Below are 24,702 nucleotides of genomic sequence, written 5' to 3' on the forward strand. Positions count from 1 at the left end.
TCAGGGCAAAACCAAGCACAAACACAGGCTGGGCAGAGAACAAGAGGCAGCCCTGCCAAGAAGGACTTGGGAGTGCTGGGGGACAAGAGGCTGGACATGAGCCAACAATGTCAGCTCACAGCCCAGAAATCATATCCTGCTCTGCATCAAAATAATTCTGTGGGCAGCAGGTCAAGGGAGGTGATTCTGCCTTTCTACTCTGCCCTCATGAGAAGGAGCACTGGTCCATCCTGCAAATCCATGTCTCTCCAGACTGTAGACAGGAGTCTACAGTGATAAGTGTTCCACAAGTCCAGGCAGATGATATTGTTGCTCCTCTCTCATGCACCACAGCTGTGACCCAAGACAAAAGGTCAACAAATTTGCCAGGCATTATTTGCCTTTATTGAAGCCATGCTGGCTATCAACAATCAATGCCTTATTTTCCATGTGCAATGCTCATGGGAGGAGGCTCTGGAAAGACCTTGTATCACCTTCCAGTACCTAAGAGGGAACCTACAAGAAAGCTGGAGAGAGACCTTTTACAAGGGTATGTAGGGATAGGACAAAGTGAATGGCTTAAAACGAAAAAGGGTGGATTTTGATGAGGTAGTAATAGGAAATCCTCTACTGTGAAAGACGTGAGGCACTGGAAAGGATTGCCCAGAGAGGCTGTGGAAGAACCACTCCTGAAGTGCTCAAGGCTAGGTTGGATTGGTGTTGAGGGTTAATTCTCTCCCTTGTTTCCCTCTGTGGAATTTTCTCCATTGTCATGCTAAGATACCTGTTGACTGGGCCCTGGTGACAAGGGGGAGGGGACGGGAGGGAAGAGGGAACCCCTCGAGATTCAAACAGCCAGAAGAGCAGACGGAAGGCTGGGTCTCGGCCCATTTTTCCCCCACGGAGTTCGGACGAGAAGGACGATCGCCGCCTCCTGCCTCTCTGTCCCACCCCAGCGTCAGGAAACCACTATCGGAGCCTGCCCTGCTGCCTTCTCGCTGTAACCTGCCACCATCCAGCACTCTGCTGAGCAGCAGGACCCACACCGTGAGCGGAGGGCTCTCTCTCCATCTCTCTCTCCCCCTGGGACAGCGCTGCCATCACCCCCAGCCCTCCTGCAGCTCTGCGGGACCTGCCCACCCCCAGCACCGGGAACTGCAGCTCAGGGAAAAGGTGCCTGCAGCCAGAAAGGGACTGGGACTGAGTTACTGTTCTGTTTGTGGGTGATTTCATAGCTGTTGTTGTTCTTGTGTGTCTTGTTAGATATACTAGTAAAGAACTGTTATTCCTACCCCCACATTTTTGCCTGAGAGCTCTCTTAATTCCAAAATTATAATAATCGGAAGAATCACGTTTTTTTTCAGTCCAAAGGGAAGCTTCTGCTTTCCTTAGCAAACACCTGTCTTTCAAACCAAGACAATTGGGCTTTGAGCAATGTGGCCAAATGTTGGTGTCCCTGCCCATGGACTGAGATGATCTTTAATGTCTCTTCTAATCAAAACCATTCTGTGATCTCATGAAATCTGAGCACAAGGGTGGACAGCTCTTCCAAAAAGCCTTGCGCAGATCGTGATTTTCCAGCACAGGAGTTGCTGATGTTACAGATGGGGTAGCTAACAAACCAGCACCATGCTCTTGCAGCACACCAACAGACCTCAGTGTTGGGCTGCAGAAGGGTCCACTCCTCTAAGCAGAGCTTCTGAGGCCTGGCAAAAACGGCTGTCAGGCACTCAGACACACAGCAGGAATGAGGTGCTGGCATCACATTGCAAACACAGGATAAACAAGTCTATACAGAAATTATGGTTGTACTCCATTGTGTACACACCAAAAAAAGGTAATCTGGAGTGATAAAACCACAAACAAGACACAACCCAATATTAATAAGACATGCTGGAGAACATTTCTGGGCCACCTTTGGTAGCTATGTCTCATCAGGTTAGAGTCATTGCTTCCACACCTGTCACTCTGTATCTTTCAAAATGCAGACAGAAATAACCTGAGCAGGTCTGCTAAATTTCCAAAAACACTGGTAACAGAATGAGACTTGACATGCTGTATTTCTGCATCACAGCAACGCTGCTTTTCTTTCTTCTTTCTTAAGCCGCCTTTTAAACCACGACACAGAAAAAATTTTAAAAGTACATGACAGTTAAATAAGCATACAGAACAAGAAGCAGCAGAGATCTTTACAGCACTAACTCACATTTGTTCCAAGCAATTGAAAGAAGTATTTGCTGTTGCATTATTAGTAACAGCATCATTAATATAAGTACATGTTTACTGACTTCTTAGCAGCTGCAAATAAAGAATGAAAACAGGAATTTTTTACTGTAAGCATGTAAAGATGAAAAATCATTGCACCAATACCTAGCTACATTCTTAGAGTTAAGAGATACTGATAAATTCAGTCTTGGGTGGTTCCCTAGAAAAATCCATAGTATCAACTTACACAGAAAAGCAGGTGTTACACTGGATACACTGTACCCAGTGCAGCTTAAGAAGACCCTAAGAATCGAAGTCTGAAGTTATTTTGATTGTAAAAATATGAAATGCTAAATATAGCAGTAATTCTGAAGATTCAATGGCCAAAAGAAAAACATATGTATGCAATTTCTAAAAATTAAAAACCTATTGAAGTATGGAGGAGAAAGCCCGCTTGACGTAACTGATGACTTGGTTGACTGCAGTTAGAAATTTCAGGTCATTATGAGTCAATCTATCACTCAGTTTCTTCAGATGCAGAAAAGAAATAGAGCAGATGTAGGAAATTGAACAAGACCAAGAAAGAAGCAGAGTATGACTCAATAAACGTAACCCAGAGGTAATTTATTAGAACCTAGAAGTGTTTGGCATAAACTGCTTTGTGCTGCCCTTCCCAAGACTAAACTGCCTTGTGGTGACCTTTCAAGTCCTCCTTTGCTGACAACTATCCAGAATTTCCTCAAGGTTTTGGTCTTGTCACAGGATGCCTATTTCTAGCTTATCCACCAAATCATCTTTCTGTGTCATATGGAACGAAGTGTAAGGATAGCAATCTTTTGGCTGTAGTTTTCTTAGTGGAATCGTTTATGTGCCACAGTTCAGAATGTTTGCAGAAGAACAAGAGGAAGAACAGAAGATGAAAATAGTACATATGAAATATACAGCAAAAGGAATCTCATTTACAAAACTTTCACTAGCACACTTCAACTAGAACAAAGAACACTTAGTGAATCCTTGGCACCTGTAGGATTTTAAAACTCTGTCACCACAGTTTCAGTTCGGTCGAACCCATTAGGATGAAAATATATCTTAATTTCTTTCTTATTAAACTACTAAGGAAAAAAGGAATAGGAAAATAGATATTTTGTCCATAGGAAAAATATCTACAAAGATCAGTAACTTTTGGAGAGTGCAATCTGCAGTATGCCATGAAATTCAAAAATACTTTGTCCTAAAATGGTCCCAGTCCACCCAATAGTCTGTTAACCTTTAAGTTACCTCAACGGGTTTATGATTTTGAAATGGCATTTTAGACATAGAATTACAAATCAAGACTCGCAGGATGTGTTGTGCTTCAGAAGAAAATAAACCTTCATTTTCAGGATAGAATCTGGCTTTTAATTCACGGATGTGGCACATGCAACTAGGGCTTGGATTTTCCACAAGTTAAATCATAGGTTTTGGTTAGACTTACGCAGTTTTGCCCTCACTATCTTGTTTAGTGGCACTGGCTCCCTTTTTACCCAGCAGTGAAGCCACTTTCTCAGGGTCTCCATTCTCCACCGCCTGCAGCAGCCGATCATCATTCTTATTCCACTCGTTGGTCTGAGTAAAAGGAAAAGAAAGGAGAACATTATCAGTACCAGCTCTGTGTACAGGCTCTCCAGAATGATCCTACACGCATTTATCACCACTGAAAGCTTGAACAAAAGCCCAATCCAAAGAAATGGAACAGACAAAGCTGCATAAAAGTAAACTGCAAGCTGTGCAACAGAGGTTCCCAAGGATTTGATGGCTTAAGCCAGGGCCTAAGTGATGACTGAAGATGAACTGTAACTTGGAAACTGTAGATGAGTAGTGCAGGAAAAAAAATACCATATTTTCTTACTGTATTTTCAAAAACTGTCCTTTATTTTTCTAGTCCTTGTTTCCATTTCAGAGCTGTACTGGCCTCACTGGATCTTCCTGATATACACCACACTGATAAGCAACAAGGTGCCTCATCTTATCCAGACCCCACCCTAACAACCCAAACCAGTCAAAACTTTCCATATTAAAGGCTTTTCCCAGCTCACATTTTGTAGAGGTTAATGGGTTAAGTGACTGCTCTTTGAAGACTGCAGCTAGCTTTATTGAGTTTTTTAATCCCATGTTGGTCTTTAAAACTAACTAACAAACCACTCACACAGTGCAAATGAAAGAAAAGAAAACCACCCTACTTTCAGATCTTTCTGAACCTAATCCACTAAATCTTTTTGATCCCTCTCAGCAGCTGAATCAGGAATAGGACATGACTTCCCAGCTTGATGACTTTCCCTCCTCCTCCAATGATCAGGACAATGGCCTACTTCCTCTAAAAGACTTCCAAGTTTAATCTAGCAAGATCCAAAGAAAACAGAGGACAGTTAACTTCCTGCATTCCATGTGATCACAGCAAAACCAGCTCTGGAAAAGGAGTTGAAAGTTGCACACATGCATTCTAGTCTGGACCAGCAACAGTGTTCAGTCTCCAGAAAAAAACAATATGGTGCAGTTACAAGCTCTATCTGAACCTGTGTTAGCACCCTGCTACACTCAGGAGAGTTAACCTCAACAGCTGTGGCTTTCTCTTTGACATCAGTCACTCATCTCCAGCATGACTGCCTATTCATGAGCACTTGATTTGCACACAATTTCTGGAATTACTGAATTCATGTTAATACACACCTTGAGAAATACTCAACTTAATAAAAAACAATATAAAACCACATACACACACCCTACCACGCCCCCCATCCCCCAACACTTGTCTTGATGATCTATACAGACTTTTTTTCGTCCAGATACATAAAAACTTGGACATTTCTCTGTCTGGGCTTGTGAGGAAAAGTGCATGATGTACACACGGTTTTGAACTAACCCCACAGGCTGTTCACACCCCGAAAAACAGGAAGAACAGGAGGAAAGTGTTTCAGGTTAAAAGTTACTTAAGAAACAAATTAAAAGAACCATTACAGAGAGGGAAGTATGGGCAGGAGAGCCGACAAGAGTTGGAAGAACACCACCTGGAACCAAGAGTACAAATGGCAGCTCTGTCAAAGGAGGTGGCACGCAGACAGAGCAACTGCAGTCTGCTATGGCAGTGGAATGACTGGTGGGTCAGTGCACATCCAGCAGGTTATAGTCTATTCTTATGGCACTGCAATAAATTTCTATAGACTCTAGATCAAAAATTACATCAGCACAAAAAAAAAAAAAAAAAAACAAAAAACCCAACAACAACAACAAAAAAGAAAAAACCCAACAAAACAAACAAACAAACCTCCACATTTCTCTAAGCAATATTTAGACTCCATGACAATGAGTGCCAGCCAAGCAGCAGGCTCCATCCAAAATGAGACTCATTGCCTATTCCGCATTTGGGGAATTTTATGGTATTAAAAGCAGATGTTAAAAAAATGTATTTTACTTGTAAATCAAAACTTTAAAGTTAACACTCGTTATTTGACAGTATTTTGTTTTGGAGTTCGACCTGTTTCTGAGCTTTTATATAGGATATTTAAGTAGAGGCTATTTGATGGATCAGTCTTAATCTACACACACCAAACACGCAACATCCAACCCAATACTAAACTACACTTTGAAGAAAGAAACATAGCATCTAATTTAAGATTTTTTTCCTGAAATCTATTTAAGATTTTGATCTGAAGTCACCACTTACTTTTGAAACATGAAATAGAATAAACTACACAAAAATGTTAAGATTAAGGCCTGCTGAAAATCCTTGGCAGAACAGGTTTCAGAAGAACATTCAGCTTTAGAGTACAAAAATGGCAACATCTTCAAGAAACAGTTTCATGTCAGTTTCATGTCTTAAATAGTCAGCTATTAAATTGAAACTTTATTGACATATAATCAAATATTCAGTGTTCTGGTACAAGCAAGTAAGCACACAAATACTGACTCCCAAATTTAAATAATATCTGAGATAAAGTGCCGGTTTCCCCTTTGAGAAGCTGCTGTGGTAACTCTATAAATCTATAATTACACTGTCATTAAAGTCCAAGACTAAACAGGAATGAACACAGTTGTGTCCCGAATTACCCCTCAGTATTTATGGAGTGTGGAAGCTGCAGTGAGGAGATACTCAGATATTGAATGGAGAACCCTGGAGTATTCTGAAAGTGATTCTGATGATGCAGAGTGATGTTCATGCTAACAGTAAAACCTTTTATGACACGTGGAATTACTCTTCTACAAGGACAGGTTCTTTAACTTCTCTTTATTGTAGTTTTCAGCCACATCCTTTCAAGTATCCTAAAATGAATACTTAACACAAACACAATTAAGGAAAGACTTAATGATGCCTCACTAAAAACTGCTGCCTAGTTATCTGTACAGCTAAAAAGATTCCCTCATACTTGAGGAATAAATAGAACTGAACTTGGACAAGCCATTAAGTGACCCTGAAAACACTCAGTAGTATCAGATGTATTGCAGTGTCAAGGAAAGGCTATAAGGGTACATTTCTTTATTTCTCACACAGCTGGATAATTAATTCCTTTTCCTGCTTAGAGAAACGTGGTACAGGCTGGTGGCTAGCCTAGATCTGCATTTGGCAGTCATTTTACATTCCTGTTTTCTGTATCTAATTAGTGTTTCTCTTTTCAAACATTGTGACTTAAGAGATGCTAAAGGAATGAGTAATTTTAGAAACTGTCACATACCTAAATCCACTTACATTAATTCTTGCAATTGTATGTTTAACATCTATTAAACTACTGTAACTGAAACTTTGTTTTGCTCCTGGAAAACAAAAGAATGCATGTAGTTTCTCTTCATCATTGTGCAGCAGAATTATGGTTATTTATAAACTAAAATATCTTTGTCCTACCCAAGATGTTTAAAAGCCATCACACCCTATTGCTCACATGAAGTCATTCATTTTTTCATTAAAGCAATAAAGATTCCACTCTAAGGCATCAACAATGTGTCATCATTGTAACTGTAGATGAAATATCGATTTCATGCAAGCTACAAAAATTTATTTACAGACCTTGTTTTATTTTTGAAATGCAATTATGCACAAATCTGTTCACACTGAGGAAACAAGTATGCAGGCATCAACTGCTTTTCAAATATTCCTCTGATAGAATCAAACTGTCTTTTTTCCTTCCCCATTGTGCTCAAAGACCAGCACTGTACAATGCATTCCAAAAGTTAAAGGTACACCTAATGAAATAAATGGTACACAATAGACTCTAAAAATCCCACTTCAACATGGAATTGTAACCCTACTGTCCATGTTTTCCAGGAGAAGAAAAATCTCAAAGGACAGAGAAAATTATGAAAACCAGAAAGACACTCTACTCAGGATCTGGCAAGAAAGTAGGAGGTATTTAAGTCAGTAAGGCTCTTAAAGTGCCTCGTGCAATCAAATATTGCACAGGCACTGCTGTCCATAGCAGACCAGAAATCCCAGATTTCTGAACAGAGGCAGTGACTGTTGCATTACATTACATTTTTAGAATCTCCTGTAATATTAGCCTGGTTTTGACCCCACAAGTCACACATCATCATGTATACACCAAAGACTTGGGAGGTAATTTCTGCTGGGATGATGTAAAACATGGGTAGTCCCTGTTACTGTTCATTGTAAAAGCCACTTTGAACTGATACCCATCACACAGCACCAGCATTTGTCTGTCCAGGAAAACATGCCCATGGGAGATGCTGTCTTCTGTGCAGGAGTACAGGATGGCCAGCAGAACTGGAGACCTTAACTTCTAAACCCACTGCGTCAAGCTTCCTCCGCAGTCCCCAAACCACCCCATTCCCCTTTCCCAAGCTGTCCAGACATTTCTGCAAGGCGCCTGCTTCAGCTCTGCTTCAGCCACATGCTGCCCCTCTGTCTAAAGATTCCTCACTTCCCTTGCCTTCAGCTCTCACCCAAATATCACGGCACCATCCACCACAGAGCCCTTGGGAGCCTCAGTTCTGTTAAACCACTCCTTCAAGTAACATAGGAGAGTGTTTTCTTTTAAGTTAGAGAGGTCTCCACATGTAACATTCTGAGACAACCCACACAGAGCACTTCAAACTCAAGGTTACTTCAAAATAGCTTCAGTCTTCAGGAAAATCTTTACTGTAGCACAAGAGAAACAAAATCAACAGCTAAGCAGGTACTTTTCTTCACCAATAAAGCTGGGGGGTCTTTGGTTTTGTTTGGAGATGTTTTTTGCTTGTGTTATGACAAGACTGCTGCAAATACAAAAGTTAGTGAACTGAGTATGTAGCATTCTAGTAAAAAAATTCCATACCTGAGCATCTCAGCATAAAGATGACACAAACGTGTAGTGAATTTGGAAGAATCTAGAAAAGACTGCACATGTGAGCTCTCTTCACCTTCACCCCCACCCTACACACACACCCCCACTCCTGCAGGCCACATGCCAAAGAGTTATCAACAGCCTTCCTTCCAACAATTAACATTTTGCAATAACAATGGCTTGTGAACACATGCAAAATTGATGAAACACATACTTCAGCTTCACAGACCACAGTCAGTGCTCCACTCAGTACTTCTTCAGGTCTGGGGGAGGGGAAAGAGTTAGTTTGTTGTTTGTTTGGGCTTTTTAAAGCGTGGATAGTGTTCAGTATAGGTAGCAATAATGAGTATTACATATGCAAAGACAAAGTAATCTGATCAAAGCTCAAGAGATGCAAGTGTTTGAATAAAACAGGTGTTTTTCAGTCATGCCTAAAAATAGTAAACATTTTCCTATTAATGTGCAGGGGATTAGATAATCTGTCATCCCTAACAAATTCTATGATGCAACACTGACAGCTGAAAGGATGGCATGCTAAAATTCAAGCATCAACTGGCATTGAACATCCCTCTTGAGCATGCTTTTTTATTCTTGATTTTCAGTTTTCAGATGGAAAAGTGTGCTGGAAAAGGGCCTCACTCAGAAGCACCTCCCTGGTAACAGTTCAGTGTTTTTCACACTGAAACACTGCTGAAGCTGAGAAAAGAGCTAGCAGCACAGAGGCAGCCACGCTGAGGATGGAAAGCCACTCCTACACAGGGCACTGTGTGGTGGGTGTTAATGAAGTGAGGCTGAGAACTTGATTGACTTGAATCTACACCACCAGTTTAAGACTAGTGATTAGAAAAGGCAATACTCAAGCCAATGCAGAGTGCTTACAGCACCTTCAGTGACCACCTTCAGGAAGACCTCTCAAAACCACGGCTCCTTCACAACTTGGGCAGCAGTTACCAACAGCAACTGCACTGGCAGCTGTGAGTCTCCTGTAAGCTCTCTCTGCGCACAATTTATTTCCAATTTTATCATTGCAAGCTACTAATAAAGTACTCATCGTACTCGTGGGGTTGAAACCATCCAGTAAAAATCCTTCATATTTGGGATCATACATAGCATGTTGACAATTTGGCAGATTTTGAGGCCAAAGAGAAACCTTCATAACAAAGCCCATTTTCCAGCTTTCCAGCTAAAGCTTGCACTAACTGTTTTTTATAAATTGTTTTCTCTATCACAAAGTGAACAATTTCCTTTCCAGAAGAGAAGCTGAAGAATCAAAACATGTTCAAAAAAGGTACCTATTCTTTTTTTCCATCACCACCATATCAGGATATTAAGCCTCAATTGTCTGAGATTACCGGCACATATCATGCAAGAATAATGTATAACAAAAGGTGATAGTTCTACTTAGCACTTGTACAACGTTTTCCATGAGCAAATACCTGAGCAAACATTAACTGGCAACAGCTTTGTTTCTTTATCTTTGGCATGCAGCCTACAGGAGATTATTTAAGTGACCTTGCATTGTTGCAAACCTACTGGAGACAGAGTTATGTTATCTCCACTGAAATCAGAACTGCAGGGAAGCTGAGTAGCAAATTGAAATTCCTGATAATTTCAAACTCAGCAACTTAGTGTCTGAAGAGGAAAGGAATACTTAAAGATTGGCGTCACAAACAAATGCATGGCAAAGACACTGACACCACTGCACCACAATGTCATCCACAAAAGTCCACATGTGCTGGACTTCCCAAGAGAGTTTTAAAAACAAGAACAATCTTATTGTACTGAATGCATTCACTAAACAAAACATCCCTTAAAACAACAGATGACAGTTTTTCTCGAATGGCTTATCTGAACCCAGGAGCCAGTGGTATGTAGGCAAGGAGCTTACACCTTTCCCGGCCTTCCCATATGTAATTCAGGGATTGTATTTGCCAGCAGCGAGCCTGGGTGGTGGGAGTGGAAATCTCACTTGCAGAATGGCAGGATGTTGTTGACCTTATCAGCAACAGCTTATTCCAGTCTGCAGCAGCTTCCCCCAGGATATTCAGAGCTCAGCAGATGCCAGCAGCTGCTGCCTCCCAGGCTCCTTCCAGTTGTTCCAGCTCCTTGCTGTGACTCCCAAAGCCTGCCCTCGGCAAGGATACAGCTTAGTGGCACTGCAAGCTGACCTCGAGTCCTGAAAGGCCATGCCAAAAGATGCTGTGTTCATTAACTTCATCACAATTATGGTCTAGACCTCTAATTAAGTTGTCAGAAAAGCAAAGCATGACAATGGCTTTCAAAGTATTCATAGTGACATTATCTAAATGTCACTAATTGCTACAACCCAGTCTTTTCCAGCTTCACTTGACCATCCATGCTGCCTGGCTAACAACATTAATTGTATTTACATAAGAAGATGAAACATTTGCAGATCACAAGATTACACATGTAATTCTTTAAAGGCTGAAACGGCAGCAATGCAAGTAACCTGTGTACATTTTACAGCCAAAATCATCAGTTCATTGCCCTCCTCCTGCTTCTTGAGCTATGGCCATGTAAATTATATGAAGTCTGTTTGATACTGGAGACTGTATTTCTGTCAGACCACGAATTCCATTTGAATCAGAGATAAAAAGTAGGCAAGGCAGGAAGCAGTTGGAGAAAATGGACAAGGAATGGTAACAAAAGACTAACGGCAGATTGTCAGTAAACCTTGATAATTACCCATTCACAGTGTAGCTTCTGTAGATAAAGAAGTGATTATTATCCAAGTAAACCATTTTTTCATGCTGAACCCCAGAATAATTCAACTGAACAGCAAGTCACTCAGCAGGGCACTTCTATCAGCCAGCAAGACTGCCCAGAAACTTTCCTGGCAGAAGGGGACCACAGGCTGTGAAAAGAAAGGGTCTTTCACCAAGAGAGAAGGGGAAAGATGACCTGACTAAAATGGTCATCTGAGACTGCAAGTCTGGGGACTGGGGGTGTGGGGGGAGGGAAGTTGTAGAAAAAAGTCAGTGTGGGCTTTTTTTTTAAATGATGACTGGAATTTGCAGCAGGTTGTGAGCTATGGTCCAAGAGCACTCAACAAGGAAATGAGAGTGGGAATAAGTTTGCTGTTTTGTTGAGATATTTGTATTTCTTACATGCAAGTTTCGTGGGTGTTTTTTGTGTGTTTTGGTGGTGGTCTGGTTGGGTTTTCTGAACTTTTTTTTTGTTTGTTTGGTTGGGGTTTTTTGCTTTTTGTTTGGTTTGTTGTTTGTTTGGATTATTCTAAAAAAACCCTTGCGGCTAGCTTCACAGTTTCAATCGGGCTTTGAACGCAGAGTAGCCATAAGGTCAGGAAGGGAACACGCACAGTTAAGGCACCGAATAGCAGCCACTTTGTAACTCAGCCACCAGACTTCATTTCTGTTAAGAGCAAGAAAGAGAACCTGAGAGCCAAAGTCAGCAAGGGTGGCCAAGAGAACGTGACACAGTTCACTCAGACCAAGGAATACAGCAGGCCCACATTAGCGAGTTTAGAAGCACACGGTGGAGTTTTGTGTGTGCCGGGAGGCACACAGGCTCACACATGCTGCTTGTTTCACTTCATACTAAAGACCACAATGCTTTTTTTTATCATTCAGATACTACTTCTTAGCCTTTTTAAAAAAGATGAATCAATCTTTGTATTTGAGGAACACTGGCATTTCCTGCTAACATTATATCTAGGTACATCAGGTGCTTTCTTTTAAGCAGTTACTGATGTTTTCACATAAGCCATTTCATTCCATTGAGCATAACGGAAAAGCAATGAGCAAAAAGTCCACAACATGCAAGGCCTTAGAACAAAACAAGAAAAAGTACATCGAAATCATTAGTGACATACAGCCAGAGCACTGGCAATAAGTCCAGCTACTGTCCATTGTTTATCATCTCACACATCATCAGTACAGCAACTAAAGATTTATCTTTATTTTCAGATAGCAAAGGACGTAGCAGTAACCACACCACATGCAAACAATCACTCTCAGTAAGACAGAAGAAAGTAAAGCCAAGAATTAATTGTGTATGTTTGTATAAATGAAACAATGTTTATCTCAACACAGGAAAAAACACAAGGGACTTTCTAAAAATAAAGACATTCAATCCGTTCTGTTTGAAGTGACCATCTCCCATTGTTCTGTCTTTTCTCAAAGTTCTAAAGATCTAAGCTACAGAGAACTCAGATGACTGTTCTCATCTTGAAATTACTCAGTAATTGTACTAATACTAAAATATAACTAACAAACTACTGATTACTGTTGGACAGTAATCCAGCAGTAGGAAGCTCTTCCCTTCAAAAAATCCATGGGGTGTTATAACACAGACTTAAAAATGACCACACTTTTCAAATGGTTATCCAAGGATCCTCAAGCTTTCCTTACCTTTAAATATAAAAACATATATAAACAAGAAACTGATAATCAGCATAAGACATATGAAAAAGACCACTTCCAACAAAGTTTTAAGACTGAAGAACTACTTAATCAACAGACTTTAGTTACTTACAAAAGTAAAAATAGCAACTCACATAAAGCCTTTCAAGTTTTGGGATTTCTGCTGCACAACTGTCTCACGATCACTTGGGAAAAAGGGGAAATCAAGAGGTTTAAAGTAAAATCACCTGGATAATCTAACAGCACCTTTTATCTGGTAAGTGTATTTCAGTGGTAAGTCGGCTGTAAGATACAGGGAGAATGTTAATCCTGCAAGGAAAGATTGTTTATTCAGCTATTGTGTTGATGATCTTGACAATCCTCAGTACTGTGCTGGACACAGCTGTCTGTGAAGACCAGAGCGTGCTCAAGGACCAAGGCACACATCTGAACTCCTTGGTTCTAGATAGGGACAGGAACAGTCCCTTAGATTTCAACATTTAATGCCACAGACATACAACTTCCTTAGTGGAAGGTTGGTAAATTCGGCACATTAAGCCATTAGAGAGTGCCCCAAGGATGTGAAAGGTCAGGAGGAGAAGCCGTGTGAGGAGAGGCTGAGGTCACTTGGTCTGTTCTACCTGGAGGAGACTGAAGGGAGACCTCACTGCAGTTACAACTCCCTCATGAGGGGAAGAGGAGGGACAGGCACTGATCTCTGCTCTGTGGTGACAGTGACAGGATCTGAGGGAATGGCCTGAAGTTGTGTCAGGGGAGATTTAGGTTGGATATCAAGAAAAAGTGTTCTCACCCAGAGGGTGGTTGGGCACTGAACAGGCTCCCCAGGGCAGTGGTCACAGCACCAGCCTGACAGAGCTCAATAAGTGTTTGGGCAATGCTCTCAGGTACATGGTGTGTGACTCTGGGGTGTGCTGTGCAGGGCTGGGAGCTGGACTCAGTGATTCTGATGAGTCCATTTCAAATCACCACATTCTATGATTCTACAACTTGGTTCGGCTGACTATATCTACGTAGATTTTTAACAGCATGCTCCAGTTTCTGTTGACTAGTAAACTTAGAGAATACAGGTACTAGATGGATCTTCTTGATTTCCAATGGCCAAATGGACATCCATTGTGTACTGGCACTTTATACCTAAGGCTCCATCCTTCCTCCTGTCTGTTGCTAAATCACAAAACATTGTTTATCTTGCCACTTCTGCACAGTGAGCTGATTTTCATGATGTTTAGAGAATCTATCCATTTTTCCTCCCCATTTTTCTGCAAAGGGGAATATAGACACAATGGCTGCCGACAAGGAAAAAAAAATAAACAGAACTGCACACTGTCCAGAACTAATGTAAGATGTACTGCTGTAAGCTGTGTTCATAAGGTACAAGCCACCATGGCACTTTGTGTTTGCACTACAAATGCCTACATGAAATTTCAGCTCACAATGAAAGTTGCTACCTTTTTACCCCTCTGTTAGCAAGACAAAGTACATTACTTGACTAAACTTCACCATCTGAATATTGTCCACAAGTGCCAGAAAAGATCTTAGATGTTTGTAAAAACACTTCATAATATTTTTATACCTACTAGAATGCCATTGTAGGAAGCAATACAATTTCCAAATTCATAACAAAATATGTATGTATTAACATTTCAAAACTATTTGGAGTAAAAACCAGTCTATTTATAGATGAATTTGTCATTCTTGCAAAGGACATTACCACTGCTACGGGATTATAGCCTTCTATTCTGAAACCAATGACAAAGCCAAACAAAACACAGTGCAAGCATAGAGACAATTCCCTATTCCAAGAAATTATTTTGCTTGGAGTCTTCAAGAACTCAACTCAATCTCCAAAAGTACTTAATGACTACATAAGAAGGCAAAAAATTTCCACTATCTGTCTGATCTTCCTGAGGCCACTAACAGTTGTTAGTGCCATGGATTGACCTCTAGACCTAATATTTGTCAGTTTCCAAAATCAAATATTAAAGAAGCAAGCTAAGTTTAGCTGCTTTTACTTCATGACTGCAATGAGGGATAAATCCAAGAGTCATGGGGAAAAGCAAGCAATTGTTCTGCATGAAAATAAAATGCACTTCAGCTGCCAGTGAAGAACATGTGAGATTCCACACCACCACATCTTCCCACGTTGTTTATCCTCCACATCACATGCACTGAGAATCAGACAAGTCTTTTATGCGTCAGACTCTCTGTATGCAGAACATCAACTGCCCACACATGGCAGGCCTGAAGCAAAAGGAGAGAAAGAACAAGCAGGCACTCTCCCTGGTTCCTTTCCTTAGAAACTCATCTGAAGAAGGAGTTCCATTTCTCTACAGGAGTGAATAATGACATGCACAAGTTTTTTGTTCAGCAGGCATGGATAGCCTTGCCTTCCATCTGATCAGAGCCACAGCTTGCACATCTTTCTCCAGGCAGCCCCTGGAAACCCAGTTTTGGCTGCCCCAAGTCAGTGCTGGGGGTTTAACTCTTGCCTATTTGATCAGTGATTGAGCTATCTGCTGCCTGGCACAACCATCATAGCTCAGTACTGATGGATCGACCTGCACATCAATAACCTGTCTTCATTTGAATATTCTTATCAATAATATGTGATTTACTAGAACACTAAGTTCTTTCACTACAGTGCTTCTGCTAATTTGGATAACCTGCAACTCACCAAATGCCCATACAAGATGGATGGCCCATACAAGAGAACAAAAGCTACAAACAAGCCTCTGCTTTTTTGTTTTAAAGATTCACTTGGGTCCTACTAATTAGGCCTAGACTAGACTATATTTATATGTCACAATCATTGAGATACTCTCTTGTTATCAAGAGAAGTGGTGCCAGTGGTTTGTCTGTCCTTCCCCTCTCAGGAATACTTTTGCTGCTATATCAAGACACCCTACTGCAGGTTGTCTAGGTTGCATTCCAATTTCTTCACAAGAAGCTCAACAACATAGAGATTTTCAACTCCCCCATTACAAAACTACTGCAAAGTAAAAAACCTATAATAAAACTATAAACAAAGCACAAAATCCTGAAGGGCAGTCCACTCCCGAGTCTCTCTGGAGAAAAAGCACGCAACCCCAGGAAAAAGAGAGTGGGCTGGTTGTGCTACCAGCCCTTTACCTGTCATTAAAAACATCCCTGCTACAGCTATAACCATTTCATCACAGTTCTTTCAGGGGCTGACATGAGAGGGAAATCCCTAGCAGTATCATAAATCTTAAAAAACATTTTCCCTTTGATGCTTACAAGCAAGACTGACCTGACCAATATCCCTAGCCATGCTCCCCATCAGGATCAGTTTACTCTAAACACTTTTCAAAGACTGAGTCTGCACCCGAGGGCTTTGTTGGATTTTGTGGAGGAGTGCATCTAAGACAACAACTTTGAGTAACTGCTGAATTCAGACATGTTCCCAGGAGCAAATGGCCAGTCAGTGGCATAGTAATTCTCATTTTTTTCAAAACATTCTTTTCAATAATTCATGTGAAAGGGTGTAGGAGTAGAGGGAGAGCAAGGATTTGTAACATGTTTTAGGTCTTCACGGAAGAGATAATGCCTAAGAGCTTTATGAGTCATGACAAAAATGCAAAGAATGTGTGTTTGCTGATTTTTTTTGTATCTTTTAGGAATCCACATCACATATCTTAGGGGTTCCCTTCCATCTCATGAGATAGGAAACCCAGAATAACATACAAGCATCCTTGCTTTTTCATCCTGTAACAGCAACCTTAACAGATTCAGTTAATAACTGCAAAGGATTATATAAATAAGCTGAAAATGAGATAGTTTTCATTGCCAGAGACAGCAGAAGGTCTCCAAATTTTATGGGTTAAAAAAGCCAATAAATTCAACAGTCTTTTGAAGATGCTAGTATAATCCTTCCAAAACTGAAGAGAACAGATGACTCAACCACATGGCTAAGTTCCACCAAAATTCTGTCTTGTAATCATAAAATATGATGTAATGCAGTTTGGTCCCAGGAGAAGGAAAGGCGTTAGACATATGTGACATGCACAAGCGTTGCCTGGATCCCATCTGGCTAGCTATTTAAAAAAGGTATTACACAAATAAGCAGGGTTTTCTAGAAGACTCCAAGATAAATATTCTTAAGCTTTCCCTTGGAAAAGAAATGGGTATTACTCTTAAAAGCTACATTAATGCACCAGCCATTATCATTAAAAACTGAATCGGTATAATGAACAAGCTGTTACACCTTTCTGCAGCAATGCAGCTTTGAAAAATTTGTCTTTATAAACTTTGAGAGAAAACTGCGGTTTTCTACTGCTTCACACTTAATAGCATGAAACTTCTTGGAAAAAAGAGTTTAAAAGGACTATTTGGAAACCAAAAGATTACCCTTTAAAATATCTGGGAAAGAGAAAAGAATGCACATGAATTCAGAATGCACATAAGTGGCAAAGGGCAAAGTAATTTTCTGCGTTATGTAAATGCGGAACTGCAAAAAGGTGCTTCGAAGGAAATCAGAGTAATCATCTGTAAGAAGTAAAGTACTCTTCAATTCATCACTGAAACATGTACAACAGAAACCATCAATACCTCAGTTACTCAAATATTTCACACAGTCCCTTGGAATTAATGGCAACTATTTGGCACATGGTTATCACTCTGGTCCTCATTGTACTCAGGGTGCCATTTAGGAAGGTATGCAGAGATGCCTTAATTAAGCATGTAATGTCTAAGTGTTATATAAAAAATTCCTCTGCTTTTTATAAGTAGGTGGTTTAAATCCACCCACAACTGAAGCCAGGCTCCCAGAAAAATAAAATTATTCTTTCATGAAGACTAAAGGAAAATGACAAGCAGGACTAGTTCTGTTTCTCGTAGAGACAGAACCAGCAAGGAAAATTTACTGGGGACTAACTCAGCTGTAGCTACTCCAAAGTCTTTCTGGAAAACACCATGTTACCATTATCCTCATGTTATAACACCTTGCTCGGTAACACAGACTGGAGCCTGTCAGCCCGAGCACACACCAAGTACCCTTTTTCTTCTAATAGTGTGCACACTTTACCACAACATTGAAGAAGTTTAGAAAGAAACTAAGTTCCAGCAGAAATACAGAAGCCAAGAAAACACACAAGAGAACCAGGAAATACATCCATGCTTCCAGAGACCCTGTCCAATTCTTATGAAATCAGAGTGCTAGGAATCATCAGGTAAGAAATAAGAAAGGAAACAACTATGGACAGTAATAACTAACCCACAGTATTGGTCTCTTTCTTTAAAATTGCATTAGAGCTGGAAATGTTTCAGAAGGGCAAAGATGATCCAAAACAACACTTGTATGGAGATCAAACAGGCTAAGGTGCCTCAGCCTCATTAAACTAAGGGGGACACAAAGATGACAAAAACCACTGAAATGGGAGAGGTGGACAGGTATCAACTGTTACAGCACAGATGAGGGACCATCAGATGAAGGTGAAAACAGGTCAAAGTACAACAACAGATAGACAATAGCAGACTTGTGGAAGTCCTCTCCAAGGATGTTTCAGACAATAGGTTTATGTGGGTTCAGGGAGGGACTGATCCAACATTAGGCAGAAACGTTCACTACAGTTTGGAAGAGTTTCCACATGTGCGGGGAAACTGAGCTGAAACTACTCAGCAGCTAGGAGAGTAATTAAGGAGAAGTGTCATAGACACTTGCTCAGTGCTTGCTCTTTCCTAAATATGCGCCAACAGGCACTACTGAAACAAAAGACTAGGGACTCTCAAACTGAGTTCATAACAGAACAGAAATTTGTTCAGCTCCATTGGGTTTTTTTGTGCCACAGCTCCTATTCCCTCTCCTGCTCTGCAGTATGAAAACCAACAACATATTGGTGCCTGTACAGCTTGACTGGTACCAGAACCAAGTCAGGCTACAAGCACTGCCCGAAACCAGTGGCTAAGCACATATAACAACTGCTGTTCCTCAGTACTGAGAGATGGAAAGTAGAAAGAAAAAAAACTCTGAACTGCTACTGCTCATGTGCGCTTCACCTCACCAACAAGCACAGTCCTAAGCAAGGAGCCCTTGTGCTGAAGCAACCTCCACAAAATAGGTCTGTACAGACCTCTCCCCTCCTTCTCGAGTATCCCAAGACAATGAAGGAAAACAAGGCAGAAATGTTGAATTCCACGTGTCAGCTCTGTATCACAAGAGCTGCATTTTTTAGAAGATAACAGAGCAAAAATGGTTTTAAGTCACCAGATTTGGCTATGCTGCCTTAACCACTCAGGCAAAAAGCTGGAATAATTTTGATTGTATGGTCTTCTCAGGCCCTAGCCACCAATTTCTATAATCTTCTGGCAAGAGATTTTAATGGTAACTTGCATCAAGGGATGGAGTCTAAACCAAGGCAGGCTACAGCCACACTATAATTCATGGTTTGAATACAAAACCTCAGAGTGGATAAGAAAGGTCAGTCTGACATGGACTGAGGACATGGATCTTTACTATGGAAGGATACAACTTCAGCAGACTACCATGTCTTATGTAAATATATTTTATGCTATGCACATCCCACCATTGAATTATTTTTTGAACCAGCCACTCTGAAAGCTAAATATCTTATTTATGTACCAATCCATTTATAAATATGGATTTGAAAAGGAAGCTCTCAAGAACTTTTGTACTAGTAAAAGAGTATTTTTTGTAACTGTTGAATTATCACCACATTTCAGTTTTGTTTCATCCTTCTAAAAATCTTCACTGCACTAAGAGAAAAAAAATTGAAAATCAAGGACTTCTATTTGGAAAGCTTCACATAGTATTTCACAACAGCCTGCAACTAGTTCTGAGAAATCAAATTTTAAAGATTTTGGCCTGCTATGTTATTTGAATGGGAAGAGGCTGACAAAGCTAAGAAAGTGAAATCAACCTCCTGTTACTCTTCCAGAAGGAGTTGCAGTGAAGATATTGCTATTAGCAAAATCTGGGAGTAATACTACGTAGCAACTATGGAAATTACAGTAAAGTGTGAACAGACAATTCCTCCATAATCTCACCACAGAACATTGCTATCTGCTTGAGAAAAAAAAGCTCAAAGTGCTCTTCAGCATCTCTAAAGAACTCTACAAGACTGAACGATTATGCACTGGAAAGTGTTTCCTTAGGAATGAGGAAAGTTTTGGCAAGCATTCTGCAACGCCACTATAAATTAAACCTCTGTGCTGCAGCTGTCCAAGGCTTTGTACTCAGTCCCTGACACAACACGTTGCCTCAGGCTGCTTGCTGAATGCCTGCCCAGCCACTGAACTGGTTTTATTGTGCTCCCCCTTGTAAAACCAGGCTGTTACGCACACTAAAGACTGGCCATCTCCAGCACCACTTTCTTCTAGGCAAAAGCTCAGGACTGAACACGGCATCAAACCTTGGGCCAAAGCTTTGTGATTACTTGATGGTTACCTGCAGCCTCCATGGCATATTAAAAACAGCTTTTACACAACAGCTTTTCACGTTGCAAATTAAAAAAGGAATTAACCTCCGGTATAAATGAGGGAAGGAGGATTCCACCATTACAAATTTAGTTTTGTTTTGGTATACTGTTTTGGTTTATTTTTGGTGTGGGGCTTTTTGAGTTATTTCAGTGTTCTTTTTTGCCTTGTGAAGGCAGCAAATATTCTGGCAAATGAGAAACATTCTGAGAATATTACATTATTTCGATATAGAGGTTTTAGATTAATATTGAGGGTAGTTAGCCACTTCCTTAGCTTTGTTTTATTTTAGAATGCGTCATTCTTTTATTTCTATGCCTATGCAAAAAGTTTTCCAAACATTTAATGTCAGACAGGAAAACTGAAGTGGAAAGTGGATGACAGCCAGTCTAACTGAGCTTTATCAACACAGCCCATACATCCTGACACACTATACATGCTGTAAGTAACCTCAAGCACTACAGCCAGTCATGCCACTGCTATTTGAAGAGATGGAATTTCAGTGCAAAGTCAAAAATAACATACAAAGTTGTTTATGATCCATATGCTGTTTGCATGAGATTGGAACACACAATAAAAAAGGCAATAAAAATAATCCTTGCATCTAGTAAGTAGAACTAGAAAAGTTAGGTGCTGTAGTGCAACACTTTTATTACTTTTAAGCCATCAAAAATTATTATATTTAAGAAGTCTATTATTAGCCTGCAAAACTCCAGGCTTCATTATGTATTCCTGTTGGCATATGCACCTCCCACCAAGTCGATACTGCTCTTCAGTAGGCTGAAAGAGCAGTCACTGTGGAGACAAGCACCAAAAAGATTTATTCTCAACCCAAGAAGTTAGCCACATTTCAAGACATGGTCTCTTCTAACCTTGGCAGCTTGGATGCAAATTCTGAACACTTTCAGAGAGGTACCAGAGCCTGTAGAGACAATCTCTACAGAAAACACCAGACCAAAAACAGAGAGCTAATTACTTGAGCTCATTAAAAACTGATGTTTCTTGCTACTGAACCAATGCAGCCACTACCAGCACTTATTTTAGATACAGCTATTGAGTTATGTCAGAAAAAGCCTGGTTACCTTGGAGATCATTCCCAGACAGCTCCAGCAGAACTCATAAAATGTATTTTAGCAAAATTTTTCTCTCTTTTGCCTACAGTCAGTCAATTTCTATGTGCTTGAGCAAAACAAAAGGACATTAAACAAAAGAACCACCTATTTAGTCCATACTTCAGCTACTCTCCCAGCATAGCTAGAATTTCAACATGAAGTAAAGGAGGAAACAAGTCTGTCCAGATCCTACTCTGTAGGTGAGTATTAACACCAAGGTGTGATAGAAGGCTTCTGTACACACGGGGTTTTGTTGGTTTGCTTGCTTTTGTTAGGGATTGTACGGACAACATAATACCAAAGCATACCAAGCATAATACCAAAATTATTCATTTAAGTAGGCTTTCTTCCCACCAAATGTAGAAAATATACCAATTATTTCATTGGTTTAATATAATCTCCGGGACAAAGGACTGGTATTTTGGGACACACGCTGGAACAAATACTCATGTTTACTTTTAAAATAACAGAACAGCAGACTCATCTTGAAATTGCCCCTTCTAAACTGAGCCTAATATAATTTGTATCTGGGAAATAAACTGTGGAGCCCTGCAATAAACAGTCACAGAAGAACTGGAAGGATCTATGAAAACAAGAGTTCAACACATCTATGATGATGCACAGTATTCAAGAATACTTTTGTCCGGTTTCTGAAGATAGCATAAAAGGGCACTTCTTGTACCAACAGCTGGGGGGAAAAAAAAGGCAAAGAATCCATTCAAATAGTACAATTGTATCTGATTTGCATGGTTAAGCATTCCAGTTGCCTTAACTGTTTAGGTGGGAGGATGGGGAGCATTATCCAGCAACCTTTTCCACAGTAAGCCAGACTGAGCTGTAAGCTCTGCATTTACCTGTGTTCCACACAGCTGGGTTAGCTGGTCTTCAACATGGCAAAAAGATTTACTCTTTGCAAATCTATTCACTTAACAGTCAATCTATGAACACAGACGGGGGAAAGTTTATAACCACTCTATTAAAAAGAAAAAAGCACACACTTCCACTGTATCTGTTTTCAAACTGCCACAGAGAATTGGAACTCAATTTCCTCCCATTATTAAGTCACATGTACATCTCAGGGATAATCAGTAAGATAGAGTAACATGGTCAACAAAAGCTACAGGCTGGTCACAGCAAGGAAAATATACGTTTAGAATTCATTGCATTGATTTTACAATTTTCTCCTATTTTAGCATGTCTTCAGAACAGACAGATGCACCCAGATTTAGGTTTCTGCCTCTTACTGCATCTGTGCAGCTCACCTACTCACATCAAAACATATGCGATACTTGCACTTTTTCCTTTCTTTAGAAAAGGCATGTTTATCACCAAATTGTCAGAAGTGAATTCCTGCATAAATCAGACTACAAAAAATAGACAGCTCCACTGCCTCGCTTTAATTCTGTACACGGTGTTGTCAAACACAACTTCAGATCCTTTCAGCAGAGATATGTTCCCTATTATGTTAGAACTTGTAACACCCTCCTGCTCCCTTAAGACTGCCTGAGGAGCTACAAGTGATCTGCGCTGTCTCCACTGCCCTACTGACACACAGCATTCAGGCAGTGGATATGCTTTTGCAAAAAACTGACTTGACGGTCCTTTTCTCTCAGGAAGTCAAGCAGACATTTCCAGAACTCTACAAAAGTCAACCCACCACCACAGTTTAAGCTCTTTAGCTACTTGCTCCCAGCTTCACTCTCCAACTCTCAACCCTTATGTTTTATCAGAAGTACAGCAGAATTGATACCTTACTTACCACTGCAGCTACCTCTCATGCTGCTCAGCCTGAGCTACAAAAATCTACAACCACACCAATAGGAAATGCTCCTCATTTGCTCCAAGAAGAGCTGGGGAGCAGGGAGCAACAGATACATCAGGAGCCGAAGTTAACTAACTCAACAGCAGCACACAACTTGCAGACAACATGCTTTACAAGGCGTGAAGAATGTCAAGTGTTTACAAAGGAAAAACACTGGTTGCAGAAGGTTCCCTTTCCCATAGGCCAAACTATCAAGGCTAAGCAAGACAGACAGTTATCTTTGCAATATATAATTACAGACCTACTTTTAGACTTGAAAGGTGTATTCTCCCTCCACCATCTAAACACTGTGAAGATGTACACAAAAATAAGATGGCTTTTTATTCATGACTTACATTCCAAGCCTCAAACGGGCATCAGGTTCTTCTGAAGATAAAAATAGTTTTAAAATTCTTTCTGGTTTTAATTTCTTTTGGTGAGAGTTCTCTAAAGAACAGAGGGTTGGGAATGGAACATATTTCTGTTCATATTTTCTGAGTTAGCCTTCCCCCCTCACCCTGAACTTTCACCTCCTTGCAGACGTTCATGCCTGTTGACAATTAAAATGTCTGCACTGCAGGATGGGCCATTATAATTCAACACACGCTGTTTTGGAGGAGAAAAAGCATGGTTTTGAAATAGCTCTGTTACAGGTCAGGAATGTAAAGCAGAGTTCATATTTCAGATGACAATGGAAACCAGAGCTTTTTCTTGCAATCCCAACCCAGCTTACAAGAAATGAAGGAAAAATAAATATGTACAGTCAGGTCTTTGCAGGATCCTGCATCAGGCCAATGACTGCTTGTGTCTTACAAAGGGCAGCATTGCAAAGTCCTGTTTTTACCACTGAATGCAAGTTTTCAAGACCTGCTTTTTTGAACTTAACTTTCCTGCTGCAGTCTTTGCTCTACCATAAATGACTCAATGGGCAATCACTTGCTCTGTATACTTCCAGAGAGCATTCCAGGCTCACAAAACAACTACACTATTGAAACACCACAAGCAAAAACAGTACAGCTCAACTGAGATGGTATCACAACTATGCATTATACTCCTCCAAGCTATGAAGACTGTGGTTTGATACATTTTCTTGTTACAAGTCCCAACAATTCCCCACAGTAGAGGGCAAAAATCTCACCGTCTCAATAAACTTATCTCACTGTTTTGGTTCATCTATTCCAAACAATCCTTTTTTGCACTTAGATTCATAGATGTGCTTAAGAGAGAAAGATTATGAAAGTCATGTAGGGTGTGGTATCAGTGTCAATACCCTACAGTGGAGCACCTTGCTTGCTGGTCTCAGAAGACAGAGGGGAAGCCAAGAAAAGCCAGATAAGACCATGAAGAGTTTATTATCACAGAAAGAGCATCAGTGGAGCAGCTCCCAAGCTCACAGAACCTGTGTTGTAGAATTTGTCCACACCTCACTTACGTTTTGTCTGAGA

At 40.5% G+C, this 24,702-nt stretch overlaps 1 protein-coding gene across 1 annotated transcript in view; it reads right to left on the bottom strand.

Annotated features, from left to right (window-relative positions):
- Nucleotides 1-24,702, bottom strand: part of RAI14 (retinoic acid induced 14) — an 88,757-nt gene that overhangs the window by 36,587 nt on the left and 27,468 nt on the right. The window contains exon 3 of the mRNA XM_062512821.1: nucleotides 3,659-3,789. Coding sequence (XP_062368805.1) covers nucleotides 3,659-3,789 — 131 coding nt within the window. The remainder of the gene's footprint in view (nucleotides 1-3,658; nucleotides 3,790-24,702) is intronic.

Source organism: Cinclus cinclus, chromosome Z (assembly GCF_963662255.1).
Source record: "Cinclus cinclus chromosome Z, bCinCin1.1, whole genome shotgun sequence".
Taxonomy (NCBI): Eukaryota; Metazoa; Chordata; class Aves; order Passeriformes; family Cinclidae; genus Cinclus; species Cinclus cinclus.